Consider the following 20,808-nt stretch of genomic DNA (forward strand, 5'->3'; position numbering starts at 1 on the left):
GATTGAGGAAACATTGTATATTCGTGGTTTTGCCAAAGTCTGCACACAAGCCTATAGAAAATGGGTATTTCGTTGAACGTTTGAATTTGCGGTTCACCTATGTTCTCTAAATCCACGAAAATTGGTATCCTACAAATCTATTTTTTTTTCACCACCTAGGGGCATTATGTTTTTCAGTCTGTGGGTCTGTCCGTCCGTCCGTCCGTCTGTCCATTCGTCTGTTTGTCCCTCTGTCCCGCTTCAGGTTAAAGTTTTTGGTCAAGGTAGTTTTTGATGAAGTTGAAGTTCAATCAACTTGAAACTTAGTACACATGTTCCCTATGATATGATCTTTCTAATTTTAATGCCAAATTAGAGTTTTGACCCCAATATTACGGTCCCCTGAACATAGAAAATGATAGTGGAGTGGGGCATCCATGTACTATGGACACATTCTTGTTTAACCAACTTCAAATATTTTATTGCACTAATACCTGTGAACAATGTCCTTTAGTGCTACAACACTGGCTCTAAGGTTCCTCTGTGTGTTGTTAATTGCTAATTATGAATTCACAGGATTCTGTTTTCGTTTTTTCAGGGGTGTATGTACCCAAGCACCATGTTACTGCATCATCATGGAATATTGTCCATATGGACAACTTTACGAAATACTCAAAGACGGAAAAGAAATTCCCCCTGCTTTGATATTGGACTGGTCCAAACAGATAGCAAGTGGGATGAATTATCTCCATAGTCATAAAATTATACACAGAGACCTCAAATCACCAAAGTAAGTTATATACAGAGACCTCAAATCACCAAAGTAAGTTATACACAGAGACCTCAAATCACCAAAGTAAGTTATACATAGAGATCTCAAATCACCAAAGTAAGTTATACACAGAGACCTCAAATCACCAAAGTAAGTTATACACAGAGACCTCAAATCACCAAAGTAAGTTATACACAGACACCTCAAATCACCAAAGTAAGTTATACACAGAGACCTCAAATCACCAAAGTAAGTTATACACAGAGACCTCAAATATCCAAAGTAAAGTTTTGTACAAAGGCCTCAAATCGCCAAAGTATGTTATACACAGAGACCTCAAATCACCAAAGTAAGTTATACACAGATACCTCAAATCACCAAAGTAAGTTATACACAGAGACCTCAAATCACCAAATTAAGTAATACACAGAGTCCTCAAATAACCAAAGTAAGTTATACACAGAGACCTCAAATCACCAAAGTCAGCTCTGTACAGAGACCTCAAATCACCAAAGTAAGTTATACACAGAGACCTCAAATCACCAATGTAAGTTCTGTACAGAGACCTCAAATCACCAAAGTAAGTTTTGGTACAAAGGCAAACAAAAATTTATTCTTCTTTCCTGCCTCCTGGTAAAAAAAATAGCAAAAGTAGATAAAATTATGTTACATTTAAAAACATTTTACATAAACTATACAGAGAAATTCTATAGATCTGGACATTAACAGCGCTTAGCCAAGAATGTCTGGACTTGAAAGGTGCAGAAACAAAAATGTCTGGACTTTAATGATGCAAAACCAAAAATGTTTTATGCAGGAACCTCAGTATAAAAATAAGGAGATGTAGTATGATTGCCAATGAGACAACTATCCAAATGACATGGAATTAAGCATCTATAGATTATCATCCAGCCTTCACCAATGAACAAAGCCTATACTATAAAGTCAGCTATTAAAGGCATAGACATGACAAAATGTGAAAAAACTTCAATCTAGAAAACTAAAGGTCTAATTTTTGACAAACAATATATGAAAACAAATATTACAGACACATCACTAGGTAAATAGCTGATATGTTGGGATAAATATTTAGAACTTAAAATGAAAATGTGCAAGATCTTAAAACACATAGAATTTTTATGGCAGTATCAGTTATTACAAAGAGCTATTATGGTTTATTTATAATCTAGTTATCTAAGCAAATTCTTCTGTTTACTGCAAATTCTGAATATTAGATTACCCAATAATATTGACTAAAATAGGCTACAATAATATTCCCAAGTGTTTAAAAAAAATTGTCCAATAAAAGCTCTCCATATGATTTATTACCCTTCTAAAACAAATATATAAAGTTGTAAACAATTAATTGCATTTGTGATCTGATCTGAAGTATATGCTTCATCAAAGATTTAACATTAATTCATTCCCTTTCAAGCTATTTGTTTTGTTAGTTGAGACTTTGTTTATAGCTTTGCCTTCATCAATTTTCATGATTAGTAAATTTTATTTTAGTTTAAAAATAGAAGACAAAATTTAAATTTTAAGCAGATAATACATATTTACTGTAAAATGGATCCACAAGATACTCTTACACTAAATTCAATGTTTAACTGATTTTTTTTAATGAATACTGCCATTACAATATGCACCATTTGGATTTGGATGCAAAATAATTAAATTATTTTGGGAAGAATTTATAGGAAAGGGAGATAACTAAAAATTGTGTAAATTTTAGTTCCAATCTGAATGTGATACTAGACGCAGCTATAATTTTGTAATAATTAAACCATTACAGAATTATTTTAGTTCAAGTATTTGGTTTTGACCCTTAAGCATGAAAAGTTTTGTGTAAAACAATAACATGCAGTAAAAAATTTCTAAAACTTTTGTCTGCTTTATTTGGTAAATTGTTGAAATTTGAAGTAAACATGAGTATTTGAAATAATCACCATTTATCATCATTAGGGTCTTCTCTTATATTGCAATTTTTCAAACATTTACAAAGAAGAAAATGAATTCATAGAATGTTTAAAGGTGGAAGATTGCTAATAATTCCTATTGTAAACTGCCTCAAGGACGTAATATTAAACTCTCATCTATTATTTATGAGGTAAAAGTTGTCATAAGTGCAGAAGCATTACACTGCGTAATTCTTTCAATCCCAAGAGTATTTCAGAATGGAATGAAACGCATGAAATTGATTATTGACTGTTAGTAAACATAATAAAGGTTTTCATTATATAATATGCAGAAATGTATGTAAGGGGCGCTGGACAGGACCTGATACTTGAAAATATTAGGCAATGACTTAGCGTAACAGTGCAGCAACGTCACAAGTCCGTGTTCATCAGCGTTAATTTATCAATGAAATGCACCCTACTTCATTCATACAACCGAAACAACTATCAACGTTTTGTACCTGTAAAAATAGTTTTACTAAATTATCATTGTATTTTATATTCTTAACTAAAAAACATATAATTAAGACAAAATTGCCAATAAAAAGAAAAATGGCAATCTCCTTGAAATTCTGCTGACGAAGACAGTATCAAAAAAAAAAATGCCATTATTCTATATAAATATATATTATAAATTATAGCTTCAAAATAAACTGTGAATACCACCACTGTCAATGTTGTCCTTCAAAATTAAAATTAAATAAAAACATGGTATTTCAGAATGTAGATGGAGCTAGTTTAGAAAAATTGGAGTGTATTTCTTGTCTACATATCTGTGAAATACTTAAATACATTAAATGTTAAATCCATGTGTATTTGTAGTAATTGTGTATTATATAGCGGGTTATTTTCGCGGGGTGTTTATTTTCCCTTATTTTGGCGGGTAAAGGAAAATCACGAAAATAAATTCCACGTAAATTTATGCATACGTTCGGTACGTTCTTATAACTAAAGCGATTTGTAAACAATCTATTTTTCTTCCAGGTCGACGGGTCAATAACAGTTTATGATAATTTGAACAACATAAATGCCAAAAGGGTATTATTTACATATATTTTGTAAAAACTATAAAATGGCTGTGAGGTGTTAATTAGTTTATTAGTGTCAAAAATACAAGAGTGTGAGGTACTCTGTCAGGTATTTTACCCTTAATAATTAGTGTCAAATTATAGAACAGTTGCAAGTCACTTTTGATAATTTTAAAAATCTAATTAGTACATCAAAGGTACGGTCAATTTCGTAACAGATCAACCGTAACATTTACTAGAAGTGTGTACGTCTGTGACAAATATCTTAATACCAGTATTCTATTGAATAACTGTGTCAAAATGTTATCAATAAATAAGACGGCATGCAGGTAAAACAATTTTACACCCGCGATAAAAACCCGCTATACGGTATTCCTTATGTAATTGTAGTGTCTTAATTGTATACTCCTTATGTATTTATTGTGTTTTAATTGTGTATTTATTTTGTCTTAATTGTGTATTTCTTGTGTATTTGTAGTGTCTTGGTTGCCAAGAATGATATTGTTAAAATATCAGATTTCGGGACCAGTCGGACATGGAATGAAAAAAGTACCAAAATGTCATTTGCTGGAACAGTGGCATGGATGGCCCCAGAGGTCATCCGAAATGAACCATGTTCAGAGAAAGTTGACATATGGTAAGATAAATATTATTGAATCAAATTTCTCAGAAATGTATCATTTTCAGTTGTTTGCTTAATGTCCAGTGACAAATATTTGATGAATATACAGGACAAGTCTAAAATAAGGAAATGACATTCAATGTGAAGAAAAAGAATAAAAGGTCAAATATTATTGATGCAACGGAATAAAAACAATACAAAAAACTAAAATAAAACAATCTTTCAATGTAATGGGAACAGTGAATCACATACACATGCATTTGTGATGACCCCCATTTTGCTTTCAGGCATGGAAACTGAGAAAAAGAAATTGATACAAATATAATGTGTTTATCTGTAATCGAAATAAAAAACTTAATAAAATAGAAATATTGATAGAATAGTTCAGTGAGAAACTTATAGCAAGTCTTTATAAAATTTGTGATAGATTATTTATATTTATGTAAAATAGTATTCAAAACATGGATACACAATTAAAATCAAACTTTGACATTTATTCTTAATCTTTTGAGAGTTTGTGGTAAATTATTTAAATCTACATCAAATAGAATTCAAAACATGGATGTACATTTCAAATCAAACGTTGACATTTATTTCAATTAATGCTTTCACATTTATAACGGTATTTTTTTAATGTAAAGATGGCAGATTCAATAAATAAAGGATGAAGTAATTCAAATAGGGACTTGTAGTACCTTTTAATCTCCATAAAACTCATTGCAGATTAATCATATTGTGTAAGATAATAGTATCTAATCCATAATTGCACACTTTTATTCATAGTTTGACATTTATTCCAAGTTATGTTTCCATAAAACAGCAATATTTAATGTTTTATATTTCCTTGTTAATAGTACCATTAGACATTTATTTGTTTTATTAAAAAAATTGCAAATGTGTTCCTACATGCAACCTTTAAATGTGTTGAAGAGAAGTGAAAATTATTGATTTAGCTACAAATTGTTTCATAATTTTGATTGATATTTGAAATAAGCTAATAAATTGGCTACAAATGTGAGACAAAATGTTTTTCAAATGATATGGATATGGAAAGTTTGCAAATAAAAGTGATGGTTTGACCCAGTTTTACTAAAGCTCATACTGTAAATTTAGAAATTATTACAATATTATAAGAAGATGTAGTATGAGTGCCAATGAGACAACTCTCCATCCAAGTCACAATGTATAAAAAGTATACAATGTTAGGTCAAAGTACGGCCTTCAACACAGAGCCTTGGCTTACATCGAACAGCAAGCATAAAGGGCCAGAAAATGACTAGTATAAAACAATTCAAACAGGAAAACCAACGGTCTAATCTATATAAAAAAGAGAAACAAGAAACACTTATAAACCACACCAACAAACGACAACCACTGAACAAGGGGCTCCTGACTTCGAACAGGTGAATACAAATGCAGCAGGGTTTAAACGTTTTAACAGGTGCCAACCTTCACCCTAACCTGAAACAGTAGTGTAATATTACAACATACAATATGATGCTCAACCAGTCGCATTATTCACAATAATTTCTGAATTTACAGTATTTCAATACACGAACACAATACAATTTTCTTCTTTTAGGTCATTTGGTGTTGTCTTATGGGAGTTATTATCAGGAGAAATCCCTTATAAAGACGTAGATTCCTCAGCAATAATATGGGGAGTTGGAAGTAACAGCCTTCATTTACCTGTGCCATCGTCTTGTCCCGAGGGCTTCAAACTGCTGATGAGACAATGTTGGTATGTATTTAGCCCAAGATCCTGGCCCTGTGGTCATAAAAATTTGGAGCAGGATTATCACACTCAGACTCAGAAATCAACCAATTGAAATACTGGATTTGGTGTTTGAACACAAATTTTGTACTCCCAGTACTGAGTAAAGTTTTATGACCGATAGACCTGACTCATAGTTAGTAAGAAGAGCCAGGCAGAATGCAACCACATGTTTACTTTTATTGGATATTAAGAATGATGCATTGTGGGATAGTGTCAAATTGCTGACATATCCACAGCAATAATCATCTTGCCACAAATTTCATCAAAAATCATTTGAAATTCACGAGAATTCTGCAATAAGTTAAATAAATATCTTGACATGATAATCAAAACTTAATGATTTATATTGTTAGTGAAGTTTTAGTTAACAACTAACTAGTGTAGCTATTATACACACATACACAGAAATGCAGTGCTGTACAGTATGGGTAAAATAAATTCTTCCACGTCTAGCCTTACTGATGGAAGCATAGATAAGGCTTATTCTTGAATGTTTAAGAAAAACAGTAGGAAACTTCATGAAGTAAATGCCATGAAAACATTGATTAAAAGTTTTAAATCTAGTATGAATAATTTTGACAGTTTGAAAAAAATAGACCCCAACTTTCAAGTCATCTCAAAATGACCGAAATTGTGTGAAAAAATTTCCAGATCCTCGAGCCAGGATGATAGGCTAGTATGTATTACATCCAAGGTCAAAAATTCTGAAGATTTATCAGACAGTGACAAAGAGTCCAGTAATATCCCATTTAAGATCGATGAAACTGTAGAGTTTGAGTAAAAGGGGAACTCCTACACAGTGGTTGATTGGCGGAGAATCTCAAAATGCATAACTTTTTTTTTTATTGAAACGGAATTTAGATATGAATGTGTTTAGTGAACAGTGTTCCCTGTAAATATCAATGTATATATACTAATATTTGAAATCTAATTTAATAAAACTCCTTAGGGAGTGCTCCTTAGAAAGGAGGAATATACCAGTAACAGTCTTTAGATCTATATAAAATATTTTCAGGTCTCCAAAAGCAAGAAATAGACCTTCATTCCGACAGATTTTAATGCACCTAGAAATTGCCTCCCCTGAACTACTCAACTTTAAACATCAAGATTTTATTGAAGCGCAGGTAAGGATTAAAAATATTTTCATTTGGTACAAGATATCTGGTACTCAAATACACTTACTTGTTGCAATTGGACACTTTATTGTCTAAAATGACTATAACACATGAAAATAAACACAGATGATAATTGAGGATTTGTATTTAGTTCTAATCTTCATTTTTTGGAAAACCTGATGAAAAATAAATAACCTGTCACCTGGGACTAATACATTGTCTAATAGTCCCAGCTGTCACCTGACTTTGAATGTTTATGAATATTAAAAGAGAGGCGAATGATACCAAAGGGTCATTCAAACACATGAGTCCACAAAGAACTGAGAACGACATGGCAAAAAAAAAAGGAAAAACAAATCAAAAGAAATACAATAGTATTCAAAAGGCAACATAGAAATCCAAAGACTAAGTAACATGAACTGCATCAAAAACCTGGGGGTAATCTCAGGAGCCCCAGAAGGGTGAACAGATCCTACTCCACATATGGCATCTGTCATGTTGCTGATGTAAGGAAAAAAAATTGGTGATAAGTAACATTGGAGGAAAAGAGGATGAGATTGTGGTTACTGCAATTGGAAATGTCTCTTGACCTTGAATTTTATTTTAGATATTAAATGACCTGTCATATAAGCTTTGAATTTTGAATATTGTAGACTATATGGAAAGAAGAAATTAAGGAACAGTTACAATTAATCAGATGTGAAGGAACACATATGCCCCACCTAGAGGAGGAGCTAGTCAAGAGGAGGAGGGAGGAGCTAAGGTAAATATTGGTTATATCACACCCACTTGTCTGCTGCAAACTTATAGCAAAGGTATACCCCCTCGCTCACTGCAAACTTAAAAAAATGGAATGCAGGGGCAGATCAAGGATTTATGAAGGGGGATGTAATTCCAGACCACAAAATATATACTGCTGAGTGGTGTAAGTTAAAAAAATTTGGACCATTTTATGCTATGAAATCATATATATCTTGTAAAGCATGAGATAATTTTTTAGGGGCTTTTAAAAGGGGGCATACAGCCTCGTCACCCTACCTGGATCCTTCACTGGAGTCTGGGGTGTTGAAGAGGCAAAAATTACACCAAACAGCTGTAACCAATAAAATAAGGAAATGAATAACTTGTATTTCTGTTCTTCTTCATGACAAGCACTCGAAGATCATCAGTGATGAACCAACAAGCAAGTCAAGATGATCCCTTACATTCTTTTAAGCTTGACTCTGATATTTATTTATAAGTGTAACACCTATATAATTGGTAAAATTTGTATTATTACGTGTATTAGTAAAATGAAATTTGGTTGAAATTTGTTCAGGTACTGTGGAATCATTATTTTATTGTGGGATATCCATTTTGTGGATTTCAAGGGTATAGCTGAACGATGAATTTAAATGATCAAAGAAGTAAAATCTTTCTTAAGGCTTATATGCGAACTTTGTCAAAACCATAAAATACAATTTTTCCTCAAGATGCGAAAATTGGTACCCACGAAAATAAATGTATCTGCAGTATCTATAAAAATTGTCAACATACTTATATGTGAATTTGATATTACAGACATGCACAAGATGTACGAGATCATTATGAAAGAAAGTTGGAGAGAGCCAATAATTTGTACATGGAACTTACAGCCTGTATGTTGCAGTTGGAAAAAAGAGAAAGGGAGCTAATCAAGTTAGTAATTTCTTGAGGTTTATTATAAAGCGGTACTTCTAATACTAATAATAGGGGGTGTTTAACAACCTTGACTACCCATAAGGGTCTAGCACGGTTGGTAAATATAATGAAGTCTGAGAACAGTTTGAACTAGTTTGTAATGAGCTATATTTATTCACTAAATATCTGAAAATTTTTGGGAAAAAAGAAATACAATTTCTTAAAGCCTAAAAAAATAATAACATTTCTTAGAGGCTAATAAAACAATATGACTACTTAGAGGCCTTAAAATAATACAACATAAAACTAATAAAACAATATGACTACTTAGAGGCCTAAAAAAGGTAATACAATTTCTTAGAGACTGCTCTATGATGTATTCAGTTCTTATGTCATTTTAGACACTGGATTTTACTCATACTAAATGGAAATGCATTTTATGTGTACAACAATTTAAGCATTTATCAAATCAATGACTACCTATTTCATATATTATTGATGCAAAATTGTCAATGTAGAATTTCATATTGTAAAAAAGGACCATTGGGTAAAGGGAAATAACCCTTCATTAATCATTAATAAACTCGATTGTGATGCCCTTGGACAATGCAAAAAAATGAGTATTAAATTTCAAAAATGAAAATAAAAGTTAAAATAATATTCGTAAAGTGTCATATATCGTTCATTTTTATCAAGACTACCTGTAGTTGTTCATAATTTCAGTTTTAATAAAATTCTATTTATAGGAGAGAACAACAGCTTGCTATGTATGCAAAGAAAAGGAAAAGTATTGTACGACCAGTAATCAGAGCTCAAGAGAGGTTAGAAAGATTGAGTAAAAAGAGATCTTACAAGTCAGGCTCTGAACCTACAAGGTATTAATACATTTAAAAGTCAAGTCTCTGAACCTACAAGGTACTAATACATTTACAAATCAGTCCCTTAAGTGCCAGTCTGCCTAAGAATCAGGCAGTGATGAAAACATGACAAACAAAAACCCACTCAAGTTGACATTCATTTATGTTCAAATTGTATATTGGTGCACCAACATAACATTCGTTTCCTTTTCCTGTTCTGGAATTTCAAGATATGATTTGGTTGAAATGCACTAGAAATTATTAGTTATGGGGAGCTAACTCCATTATTTGCTATTATTCTAACCAAAAGTTATGTAGATCTTTCTTGAATTACTAGACACACTGAAAAGACCTACTATTTCTAACTCAGGATGAGAGTAACTTTAAAATAGGATGGTTAGGTAGGTGGTTTATTTTTGGCCATGTTTTGAAATTCTTCTAAAATGCCTGATTCTTACAAAAATTGGCACTTATCCTACAAGGTTTTATTTTACCCCCTCTCTTGGGCTATATTGCATTCACCTTTTCCGTCCATTCAATCTTCCATTCGTCTGTTATCTAACAAATATTTCTGTCACACTTTTTTCAAATGCTACTCGACAGAATGACTTCATAAATGGTCAGCAGTTTGACAGTAATGAGTTTTCAAAGTGTGAACACTTAACATGATCTGTCAGACACCTTCTTTCTGTTTGTCTGTTCTTTGAACTCTCAGTATGTTGAATGAACTTTAAATTTATTGTCACACTTTTCTCCAAGTACTAATGAACAAAATTGTTATATTTTGTCTGCAGATTGACAGTGATGGGTTGTAACGTAGGAGCACTTTCGGATATGTTAGAAACTAACTCCCTGTTTGCAGATAATTTAAATTACGAGTGGTTTTTGTGGAGCACAACTACATATGCATTCTTGTCACATTCACAAGGCAGTTTTATTCAAAAATAAAGGAGGGGGGATTGAATTAACTCAGTGCACATGGTATTCAATAATTTACTATGGCAACTTATTTAAAAAACCTTTGTCAGTTAAGGTGGTACCTAACACTACAGGGAGATAACTCTGTAAAAATCAGCTAAATGTTTTAATCAAGTTGTATTGTAAAGAAAATATTAAGCTTTTCAATGATCAAAATTAGTGTTTGTCAAACTGCTATATATCCAATGAAATTTTTCCGAGAAAATGTGTGGTTCAAAGTTTTTGAAATTTTTATATTTTTGTCAAAGGGTCAAAGTAAGTATTTTGTAAAATTTTTATGAAAATTCAACGAGCCAAATTTATTTTAGTCAAGGTGTTAGGTACCACCTTAAATAATGAGCATTGTATTTAGAACACAAATATGCGACTAGTCCAACAGTCAATTATGATTCTATACAGTGCACACACACAAGCAAACACAAAAAATCTCAAGTTTCGATGATACATTATTGCAATTTTGAAGCATCAAAAGACAAATTAAGAGCACGTTCATTCTGGATACACTTTAGATATTGATAAAAGGAATTATGGGGTATACTTCAACGAGACAGCAACAAAACAACACAAATAACCAAAAGACATTTATAACCCAACAACACAAAACAGGCATTTATAGGTCAATACATCTTTACTCTTTTACAACAATGGATAAGTGTTAAGCTTTAAAAGTCTATACAGGTTGTGATTAGCTTGAACAGATACAAATTTCTTATTGAAAAAAAAGAGGAAAAACAGAATTTATTATTAACAAGGTTCCTGACCTTGTATAACATAATAAAGATATTAAATATTAGAACTTTGAGTACTAAACGCTTCTTTTTTTTATAAAACAAATTTTTTTTTTCAGTCCAGAGAATATTAATATGGATAGTAGTTTGACAACAAGTTCAGAACTTGTGTTGCCATCTCCAACTAAACTCAGAATGAGAAAAAGCCGCCATCGAAAGGGAAGTAAAGGATCTTTGAGCAGTATCTTTTCAAGTCCTGCCAAAAGTCCTACAAAAGATGCCCTTCATGAAGAATTACATGCTAAGCAAATGCAGTTACAACGTGATCCAAGAACAGTTGCCCCTGGAGTTTTTAAATATCTGGGGCCAGGTACTGCAGTGAGGGAATACCATTCGATGGACCAGCATGAATATTGCCATAAAGATCATGACTTTGGTTGTCATGGTGATGAAGGTTATAGCTATCAAAATTGTGACAGGGATTTAACGGATAAAAATTTAAACGATGTGTGTTTTGGGTGTGAGGGAATTTGTAGTGACAATACATGTAGTAGTAAAAGATCTAGTAGAATAAGTGTTGACGATAGTCCAACTGCTGACACGGCGGCCTCGTCAAGTCCAAGTCCAGTAGTGGAGTCAAAAAGTATAATTGGAATTGAAAACCAAAACAATGAAAATGTAAATGAATCAAAACCAACGTTACGAGAAAAAGATTCAAATGAGAATTTAAACTGTTCCTTTGACACAGAAACAACTACAGAGAATTTAACGACCACTACAAATGACGTTAATACAGACGATAACACAATTATAAACACTGCATTGAATCGTAGATTAAGTGATCCTCGGAGTTCTCCTTCTTTAAATATAAATTCACATAGGATGGATAGCACAGATTCGGAGCCAGTAAATGTACGATTGAGGGAAAGGAAGACATTTAGAACTGTTAAGGTACGGCAATTTATTAATAGCGGTAAACTGACACATTACTCTGAATTAGCACTTATGAAAGACGATGTCTTTCCTATAGTTCTTCACAAACGAAATAAAAAATTGGAAACTTTCAGATGTTTAAAATTAAGGACACAAAAAGGTCAACCTGAATACTGCAAGCCTATCTTTTAATTATTGGATCTTTTCTAAGGATGTTTGCCACTCTTCCTTGTGACTTTTTGTCAGATAATGGAAATCCTCTATTATTACCTATGTAGTGCCAATAATAATTTTGCCTGGTAAACACTATTCTTCTTTTCATATTTTTATTACATTTAGTTTTAAAAAGGCAATTTTTGAAATTCTTATAAAATCCTTGTTATTTTTTCATAGTTTTTGAAAGAAAAAAGGTGCCAATGTCAAATGTATCAAAAATCTAGAGAGAATCATTTCCCACCAAATTTTCAATGGATTATATCTCAAAAACAAGGTCACGGACCTGACATTTATCTACTTTTTAAGTTCCGCTATTTATATACTATCAATTTATAAGTCTTTTAAAAAGCTTGTTATTTTGAAACAAAAGAGCGAACATTCTTAAATTTTTTGTCTCGTCTGAATCTGTGAAAGTCACGAAAATGAGCATGCTATAGTGATCCAGGATTCAGTTGTTGTTGTGATATTGTTGTCAGTGGTGTAAGTTTTTAAGACCTTGAAGCTTTATGGAATTTCAGGATTATTATTGATAGAAGCTTCTTCAAAAAAAAGGATAACATCTAGAGCAAAGTTTTTTTGTTTTTTTTTACAGTATTATACATTTACATTTAGGTGCAGTCTGCTGGTAGATTTAGATTCAAGAATTTGGAAAACTTTGTCAAAACTTCATGGATTTTTACAAAGTTAAAAATGAAAAAGGCTAAGATTTTCGAAATCTAGAAATAACTTTCTGAGCAAAATTTAGAAAATTGTATTTATCATTTTCCATGTTTTATTGATAAATGGATCTAGTTTTTTGGTAGTCAACATTACACCTTCTCACTGACAGCAGCAGACAAAACTCTGGGTTCAATGGAACCATTTACAATAAGCAGACAGAATAAAATAAATTGCATGCATATATATATATATATATATATATAGGATACAATAAACAATTAAAACAAAACTTTTCTTCAATTAATGGCTTCAATTTCCTTAAACAAAGTAACTTGTCAGTGACACCAATGATTTCAGCTGTTAAAGCATGCATATTTTTTTTTTATTAGATCTCAGATACTATTTAACTAGGTTTTGATGCAGAACTTTTATAGAATTATTAAATTTTAGCATTCAGAAGACTCATGGTCTGAAGAGGAAGGGGAAGTAAGCGAGGATGACATTCGTAGAAGTCGACAGTCTTATTGTTCAACATTAAGTTCGGAAGGTATTCTATCAGAGGAGGAAAATACAAGTGAACATTCTGAACAATTAACCCCAGATGGATTACTATCTACGAACAGTTCAGACAATTTACATTTAGAACTAGCAAATTGTGCAGTGATTCATGTGTCTGACGGACTTTCTGATCGAGAATATACAGTACGAAAAATGAGGGATCAAGTTTCTGTATCTCCGGAACATTTGTATGAGGTAATATAAAATAAATTTTAATTTACAATAATCTCAACTCTAAAGTTAATACTTAATAAAAAACAGAAATTACAAAAAAAATAAAGCTTAAATAACAGAATTATAAAGTTTATAATGTAAAAATGTATTAAAAAAATAAATGTTTGATTTTAGTCAGAGTAGATTACAGTTATTAACTTGTTATCATGTACATGCATCTACAGTTTGGTAAACAAACAGAAAGTCACAACACTTATAGGACTCTAGGTCAAATATATAAAAAAAACAGTAAGTTCAAAATTTCCAAAGTATAAAGATTTAACAATGACTGTATGAGAATTGTACAAACGTAAGGATAGTCTATTTTGTAACCAAAGTAATCTGGAATATTTTTTTTTAACAGAATTCTGACTTAACATCAGATTCGGATGAGTGTTCCGACATTACAGTCTCAACTACTGTCCATCGGCCTGCAAGACGAATGGAAGCTGAAGGATGGTGACGTAACCATAGTTACAGCTGTTAATGTTATTGTAACTGTTTTATAGAAGTGCTATAAATACATTTTTGTAGTTCTGTATGGGCTTTAGAGGTCAAATAAAGGTCAAGTTATGAAATGTGAGAGGATGATGAAATTTGTTGTTGTTTTGAACAGTTTATTATGTCTTCCTTACACTTTCAACAAATCATTTTGAAAATAGCATACATGGAATTATTCCATTGGCATATGTAAAAGTGAAAATTATTATCTTTTAGGTTTAATGGAGCTCTATTTGCATTTTGATGAAAAGGCTGTAAAATTTTCTCTACATTCTTATTTTTATTGAGAACTACTTGAAACTTTATAGATGTACTTTGTTTTATTTGGTTATTGTTAAAGAAAATGGTAACAGTTAAGGATTTGACAGGATTGATATTAATAGAACTTTTCATTAACAGAGATCATTTATTTTTGGCAAAATTGAATTGGATTATTTACAAAGCAAAAATTATTGGGTCACATTGACTGGAGAAGAAAACATAGTTAAATGAAAGTGCAAACAAATGAAATTTCATATTCTATAAATTTTTGAGGCAAGTCTACATATTTTTAATGGCAAATATAATAAATATACAGTCTGCAATTCATCAGTTTGGCTTCAATGTTACCGTAAAACAACACAACATGGCAGTCAAGAAATTTACAGGGAGATAATTTATGAATTTTTATTAAAGAGTTTAGTTAGGGTAGATAACTATTGTGCAATTCCATGTTTGAATGAATGCTCAAGTTTAGATGTGCAGGTTCATATTTATTCCTAATATGATAAGAATTTATTCCATTTTTGAAAAGCAATTCTATTTATATGTATATTTTACATTGTATTGGACCAAATATTGTTACAGATAGTTAAATTATACCATCAAAACTTTGTTATAATTAAAATTATTTAATAATAATTTGATTGTCATGGGTCAGAATGTCTGATTTTGAATCCTAAACCAATTTGATTGGTCATGCATCAGAATATCTCTGATTTTGAATCCTAAACCAATTTGATTGGTCATGGATCAGAATATCTCTGATTTTGAATCCTAAACCATAATTTGATTGGTCATGGATCAGAGAAAACAAAAATTCTTGCCTATGACTCACAAACAAATTTGATTGGTCATTGATCAGAAGGTTTCTGATACTAAATAAAAAGTAAATTTGATAGGTAATGGATAGAATGTCTCTAATTTTGAATCCATAATCAAGTTTTGATGGTATTTTTTAACTCAGTGTTACATAAATTTAGATTCTAGTCTCACATGAAAGTCATAGTCATATCATTTATAAAGTCAAATGGCATTTAAAAGTATTTCTGCTATGTTTTTGACCCTTGCTTGATACAACTTGAAAAAAACTGATATTTAATTTTGGGTCTGCTTCGCTTGATAAAACCCGTAATATCTGCCATTTAAATTTGGATGTGCTTTGCTTGATACAACCCCTCCCCCTTTTTTCAACTGAATTTATTTTTTTATGTCCCTTAATAGCTGACTTTAAATTTAGGAGGCTATCCCTTTTCACTGCATTATTTACATTTAGTTGAATATCAATAAAAGAAATTCATTCAATTATATTATTTGTATTTGTGTCTGAGTGTTTCTAAATAAGCATTTTAGGACTAATTGAAATATTTCTAGAATTATTTAAAAATTGCAGTGGGCAGACAAAAATGAAAAAAAATATTCATTGAAAGGATCCAACTGCAATAGGTATCTAGGAATATTTTTTATTATGTCCTTGTTAGAGGTCAAAGGATGAAGGTTGTGAAGAATTTTATTGAAATGTTGGTTTTTCTTTTAAATACAGAATTATTATTAATGTTATTTATGGTTATTTTGGAATGTTTATATAGGCAACAGAAAAAAAAAATCTTGTTTTTTTAATACATGTTTGCAAGCCAAGTTAGAATTTTTTTTCTCCTTGTATATTTGACAAGAAATCGTTGGCTGTGTTACCTTACCTTTCTTTATATTTAGATATGTAAAGCAATCAATTTTTTTTACTTTATTGCCTCCCTTTAAAGATGTTAGACCATCAAGCATATTTTCCCTCATCTTTAGCCAGGATGTACCTAGCTTACTCTTATCTGCATTCTTGTTTCACGATATGTTAGGTAGATGAGTAGATTTTTCCATTTCGCCTCTCCCTGTTTATAGTAATTAGAAATAAGATGAAAGTATAATTTTGTAACGAAAAATAAGTACTGTTTCTTTGATGTATAGGTAGCCGTGTTCAAGGCCTTTATAGGTTGTCACGATCATTTTAAAACACTCCCATCATCCTATTATCCCCCTTTTTCAAATGTTCTTTATTTTCCAATTTCCAGCTTGCAAACATGTCTGAAAAAACAAGCATTTATTTTTACATAGCCTTTGCAGAAATGTTTACAAATAACAAATAATTGTTGTGATTTGCCAAATTGTGAAAAAAAATATTGTTATATGGTATATATAATTCAAGCAAAATGCAATATGTTGGTTAAATTTTTCAAAAAAGTTAAATTTTATTATAATTTTAAAATGTTAAATTTGATATATAGTGAGAATGAAAGGTAGGACTGTTAACATTTATTCTTTCATTGTACAAAACAATGTTTTTTTTGTGATCAATACCCTGAGTTTTGGCTAATTTAATTTTGTCATTCTTGTATTGATAGAATGTTCTTCATATTTTACAGTGACAAAAATTCAATTTGAGTTTGCAAAGCTTTTGATGATATTGAGTTAAAAAGTTATGTGGTACAGAAAAACTGATAAAAAAACAATATACATATTCAGATTGGAGATATTATTGCACATGAGTATGGTATCGAACCAAAAACTGTCTACCCACAAGACAAACATGCTGCAATGATATCACCAAGAGTGGTCTCTATAAAAAAAAGAGCTATTACAAGGGAGACAACTTCACATATATTTGTTGATGTCAATGATGTGAAATGTTTTGTATAAAAGTTAACGTTTTAGGTCTGTAGTCATGTGACTATAGAAGTACTATTTGCCTTGTAGAATTTTGTTATTATTTTTTAATGGTTTTGTCTGCAATATCTTAAATTTTACTTTTGATTGTTACTTATTTTATTTTGTAGATTTTATTATTACCAACAAACAATCCTTACTTTATGTAATTTTTTATTATTATTAGTACTGTACTTATTTTCATGGATTTCAGGGGTAAAGGTTAAGCATGATTTCAAATATAAAAAAATTTAACCCACAAAATAAAGTATCCAGGAAAAATTCATATTTTACTCAATCTACAAATATTATAACCTGCAAAATTAATGAATTCCCAGCAGCTTAAAGTAAATATTAATGCTGTTACTCTATTCTGTCGTATAATAATGTGTCCTTCCACCATCACACTTTTTAAGACTGACAAAATTGAAGAAATAAAAAAAAATAATATAATAAGGAAGTGAAATCGGCTCTTTAGAAGATTAATTAAAATCTTTTGCAACGGTTTTCCTCATGAAAATTTGATGTGGATTGGAACTTTAAATTTGGCAATGTAGTTAATATTAAAAATGAAGGTTTTCAGACCCCCCTTTCCCCTTGAATACTGTAAGGTAAGGTTTGTTGCATTAAACCCATTGATCTCTATACATTATTTTAGTCCTTAAAAATCTGTGATGTTGAAATTTTTATTTCACTGCTGATATTGAGTTTTATAGTCTTATTTTACAACATTGTGTTTTGTTGTTTTGTGACTAAATGTTTTGTTTGTAGAAAATTTCTGTTGATGTATGTTAGCACAGTATGCAAGCCATTTGACCAAGAAACACAAAATGTATTTTTAGCTCTGGTTTAATGAGCTCATAACTTAAGGACTTTTCCTAAATATTTTGTGACCCCTCTGGATTTTACCAATGCTTTGCCTTACTTATTTTTTACACTCATATTTCTCAATATTTGAACAAGAGACATCTCACAAACACTTATGGTAAATTTTTAAAACGCTTGTTATTCCTAACATAGTTTTTACACAGTTTAACATCCTTTTCTTCTGATATAGTTCATATGAAAAATCAAGACATATTTTTCCTGCCACAAATTCAAATTTTTCCAATGCTTGCATCTCAAAAACCAACCACATGGACATATGCTTCTTCTTTATGTTGTTTTATAATTTTTCTATTGAAAAAGACATAATTCCATGAAAATGTTGACATTTTTAATTTTAGCAGCAACTAGGAATATCAAACTCAAAATATCAGTTTTCATTTGTATGTGATTAATGAAGTAAAAGTGCATGCTGATTGTTTCCCAAATGTTATTTTATCAAGAAACATTTTGTCGGAAAAGTTTATGAAAACAATTTACGAACATAGGTCATTTGTTGTGGCTTTGATGAGTCATAGATTGACCATTGAAGTACTGATTTACAGTCAAATCAGGTAGTATTGTCCATCTAATAAGTCAGCATGCTTTTTTTATTGTATGATATAAGACGCTGACTTGTTCGACAGACACTATAGTCTTATTATTTCAAAATTGTAAAAAATAATGGTGCATATAAGATATCTGATCATGAAAAAAGGGTAAAGCTTGAGTACTATATTCAAGCACTACAATAAAGGTTGCATTCTTTACAATGGCTGTAGAAGAATTTTATGTTTTTTTGTTGTGATTATATAAGTTATTAATGAGATATGGATTGTCATTTTGATAATAATTATGATCTTGTTGAGATTTTATCCAATGTTATTTGTTTTTTGAAGATATATCATTATGTCATTTATAATTGTTGGTTATGTTTAGTAATCATGTCATGCTTGAGTTGTTTTACCCAGAATTCCCTTAAAAAATGTCAACCTAAAAGATTTTTTCAGTTTTCTGCCTTTAAGGAATTTCTTACATATGAGAATAGTATTCTTCTTACCATGAGCCTAGTAATTTGTAAAAAACTATCTAAACTTAAAATAATCCATTGTTTGAGTGTGTTAAATTCAAAAGTTCAGTCAATAAGTCAGTGTTTAATGAAAAACTGGGTCTTAGACCAAGTCGATATTAAACCAAAATTAACTCATCGTCTCATTCCGTTTTAGGCTTAAATTTAAATTTTTTTTCAGTAATTAAGAAAAAAGACAACAGTACAGAAAACACTACCCTGAAAAGTAAAGATTTATCAAACTTAACCCAACCAAATAAACAGGGATGAACTTAGGTTCTCTATAAAGGTATGCAGTTACTGCTTCAACAGTGACAACTGTCATCCTCCTAAAGACAAGCACAAATCATGCAATAAAATACAGATTTTGCAAAACAAATATCCGTAAGTATATACTTAAATTTAAATAAAAGAAAGACCAAAAGATTCCTTAAAAGAAATTTTAATTATGTTGCGAAAAAAACAATAAAACAGATTTTTAAAAACCAATATCCGTAAGTATATAATTTTATTTAAATAAAAGAAAGGCCAAAAGATTCTTTAAAAGAAATTTTAATTATGTTGCGAAAAAAATGTTCTTGTCACCTTATCTCATCGTGATTATTTTGAAACTTTACAAAAAGTAGTGCATATGACTACAATGAACTAATTCTTAGATATTCTTAAGAGTGCAGAAAACTGAAAAAAAATCTGTCTTGCAAAACCTGCTTTTTTCGATTGTCTTATATCAATGTTTTGTTTGTTTTCCATAATCATAATCATGCTTTTTACATATCATTAATTTCAAAGTTTACAGATATACCTCTGAAATTTTTATGTTATTTGTCAACAGTTTTAAAACTTTTTTTCTTATTTATTTTAAAGTCTGTGTACATTCCACAGGTATTTGTTTACTGTTTGTAAATAAAGGATTATAAGAAAACATTGGATATGCAAGAAAAAACTATTGTTGTGCAGTGCAAATAAATAAATAAAGAACTGAATGTATTGGTGTTTTTTTTTCTGCATCAGGCAACATTTTTGGGGGTAAAGATTGCCTGAAAACCCTTTGTTTTGGTGGTTTTGTTTATATCAAGTAAAATTTTTTTGGGGTAAAGATTATATTCATGCAATCAAAATCCTTATGTCGCTGGCTTGATAGTTTTCAATTTTCTCCAGACTTTATCACTACTTTTGAGATAAACAAAACATAGTGCATTGAACACAACATTCTGTACAACCTATCCATGAACAGTCAGGGGTCTAACTTAAACAAGTTATTAGAGAAAATAACAGGCATAGTGTTATTGTGGAAAATTATTAGAGTTGTCTTTCTTGTATAGTAATTTTGCAACAACATCCAAGTGTTATTATGGGCAAAAAGTAACAT

The 20,808-nt window shown here is 30.7% G+C and overlaps 1 protein-coding gene across 4 annotated transcripts in view; it reads left to right on the plus strand.

The window, feature by feature from the left end:
• Positions 1-20,422, plus strand: part of LOC127717983 (mitogen-activated protein kinase kinase kinase 13-like) — a 79,241-nt gene extending 58,819 nt beyond the window's left edge. For all 4 annotated transcript variants that reach the window (XM_052223856.1, XM_052223857.1, XM_052223858.1 and 1 more), the window contains 10 exons: positions 578-769; positions 4,216-4,374; positions 5,942-6,100; positions 7,152-7,260; positions 7,905-8,014; positions 8,812-8,928; positions 9,657-9,785; positions 11,593-12,424; positions 13,733-14,035; positions 14,418-20,422. In XM_052223856.1, coding sequence (XP_052079816.1) covers positions 578-769; positions 4,216-4,374; positions 5,942-6,100; positions 7,152-7,260; positions 7,905-8,014; positions 8,812-8,928; positions 9,657-9,785; positions 11,593-12,424; positions 13,733-14,035; positions 14,418-14,516 — 2,209 coding nt within the window. In that variant the 3' untranslated portion in view covers positions 14,517-20,422. The remainder of the gene's footprint in view (positions 1-577; positions 770-4,215; positions 4,375-5,941; positions 6,101-7,151; positions 7,261-7,904; positions 8,015-8,811; positions 8,929-9,656; positions 9,786-11,592; positions 12,425-13,732; positions 14,036-14,417) is intronic.
• Positions 20,423-20,808: the final 386 nt, after the last annotated feature.

Source organism: Mytilus californianus, unplaced genomic scaffold (genome assembly GCF_021869535.1).
Source record: "Mytilus californianus isolate M0D057914Y unplaced genomic scaffold, xbMytCali1.0.p SCAF_10, whole genome shotgun sequence".
NCBI lineage: Eukaryota > Metazoa > Mollusca > Bivalvia > Mytilida > Mytilidae > Mytilus > Mytilus californianus.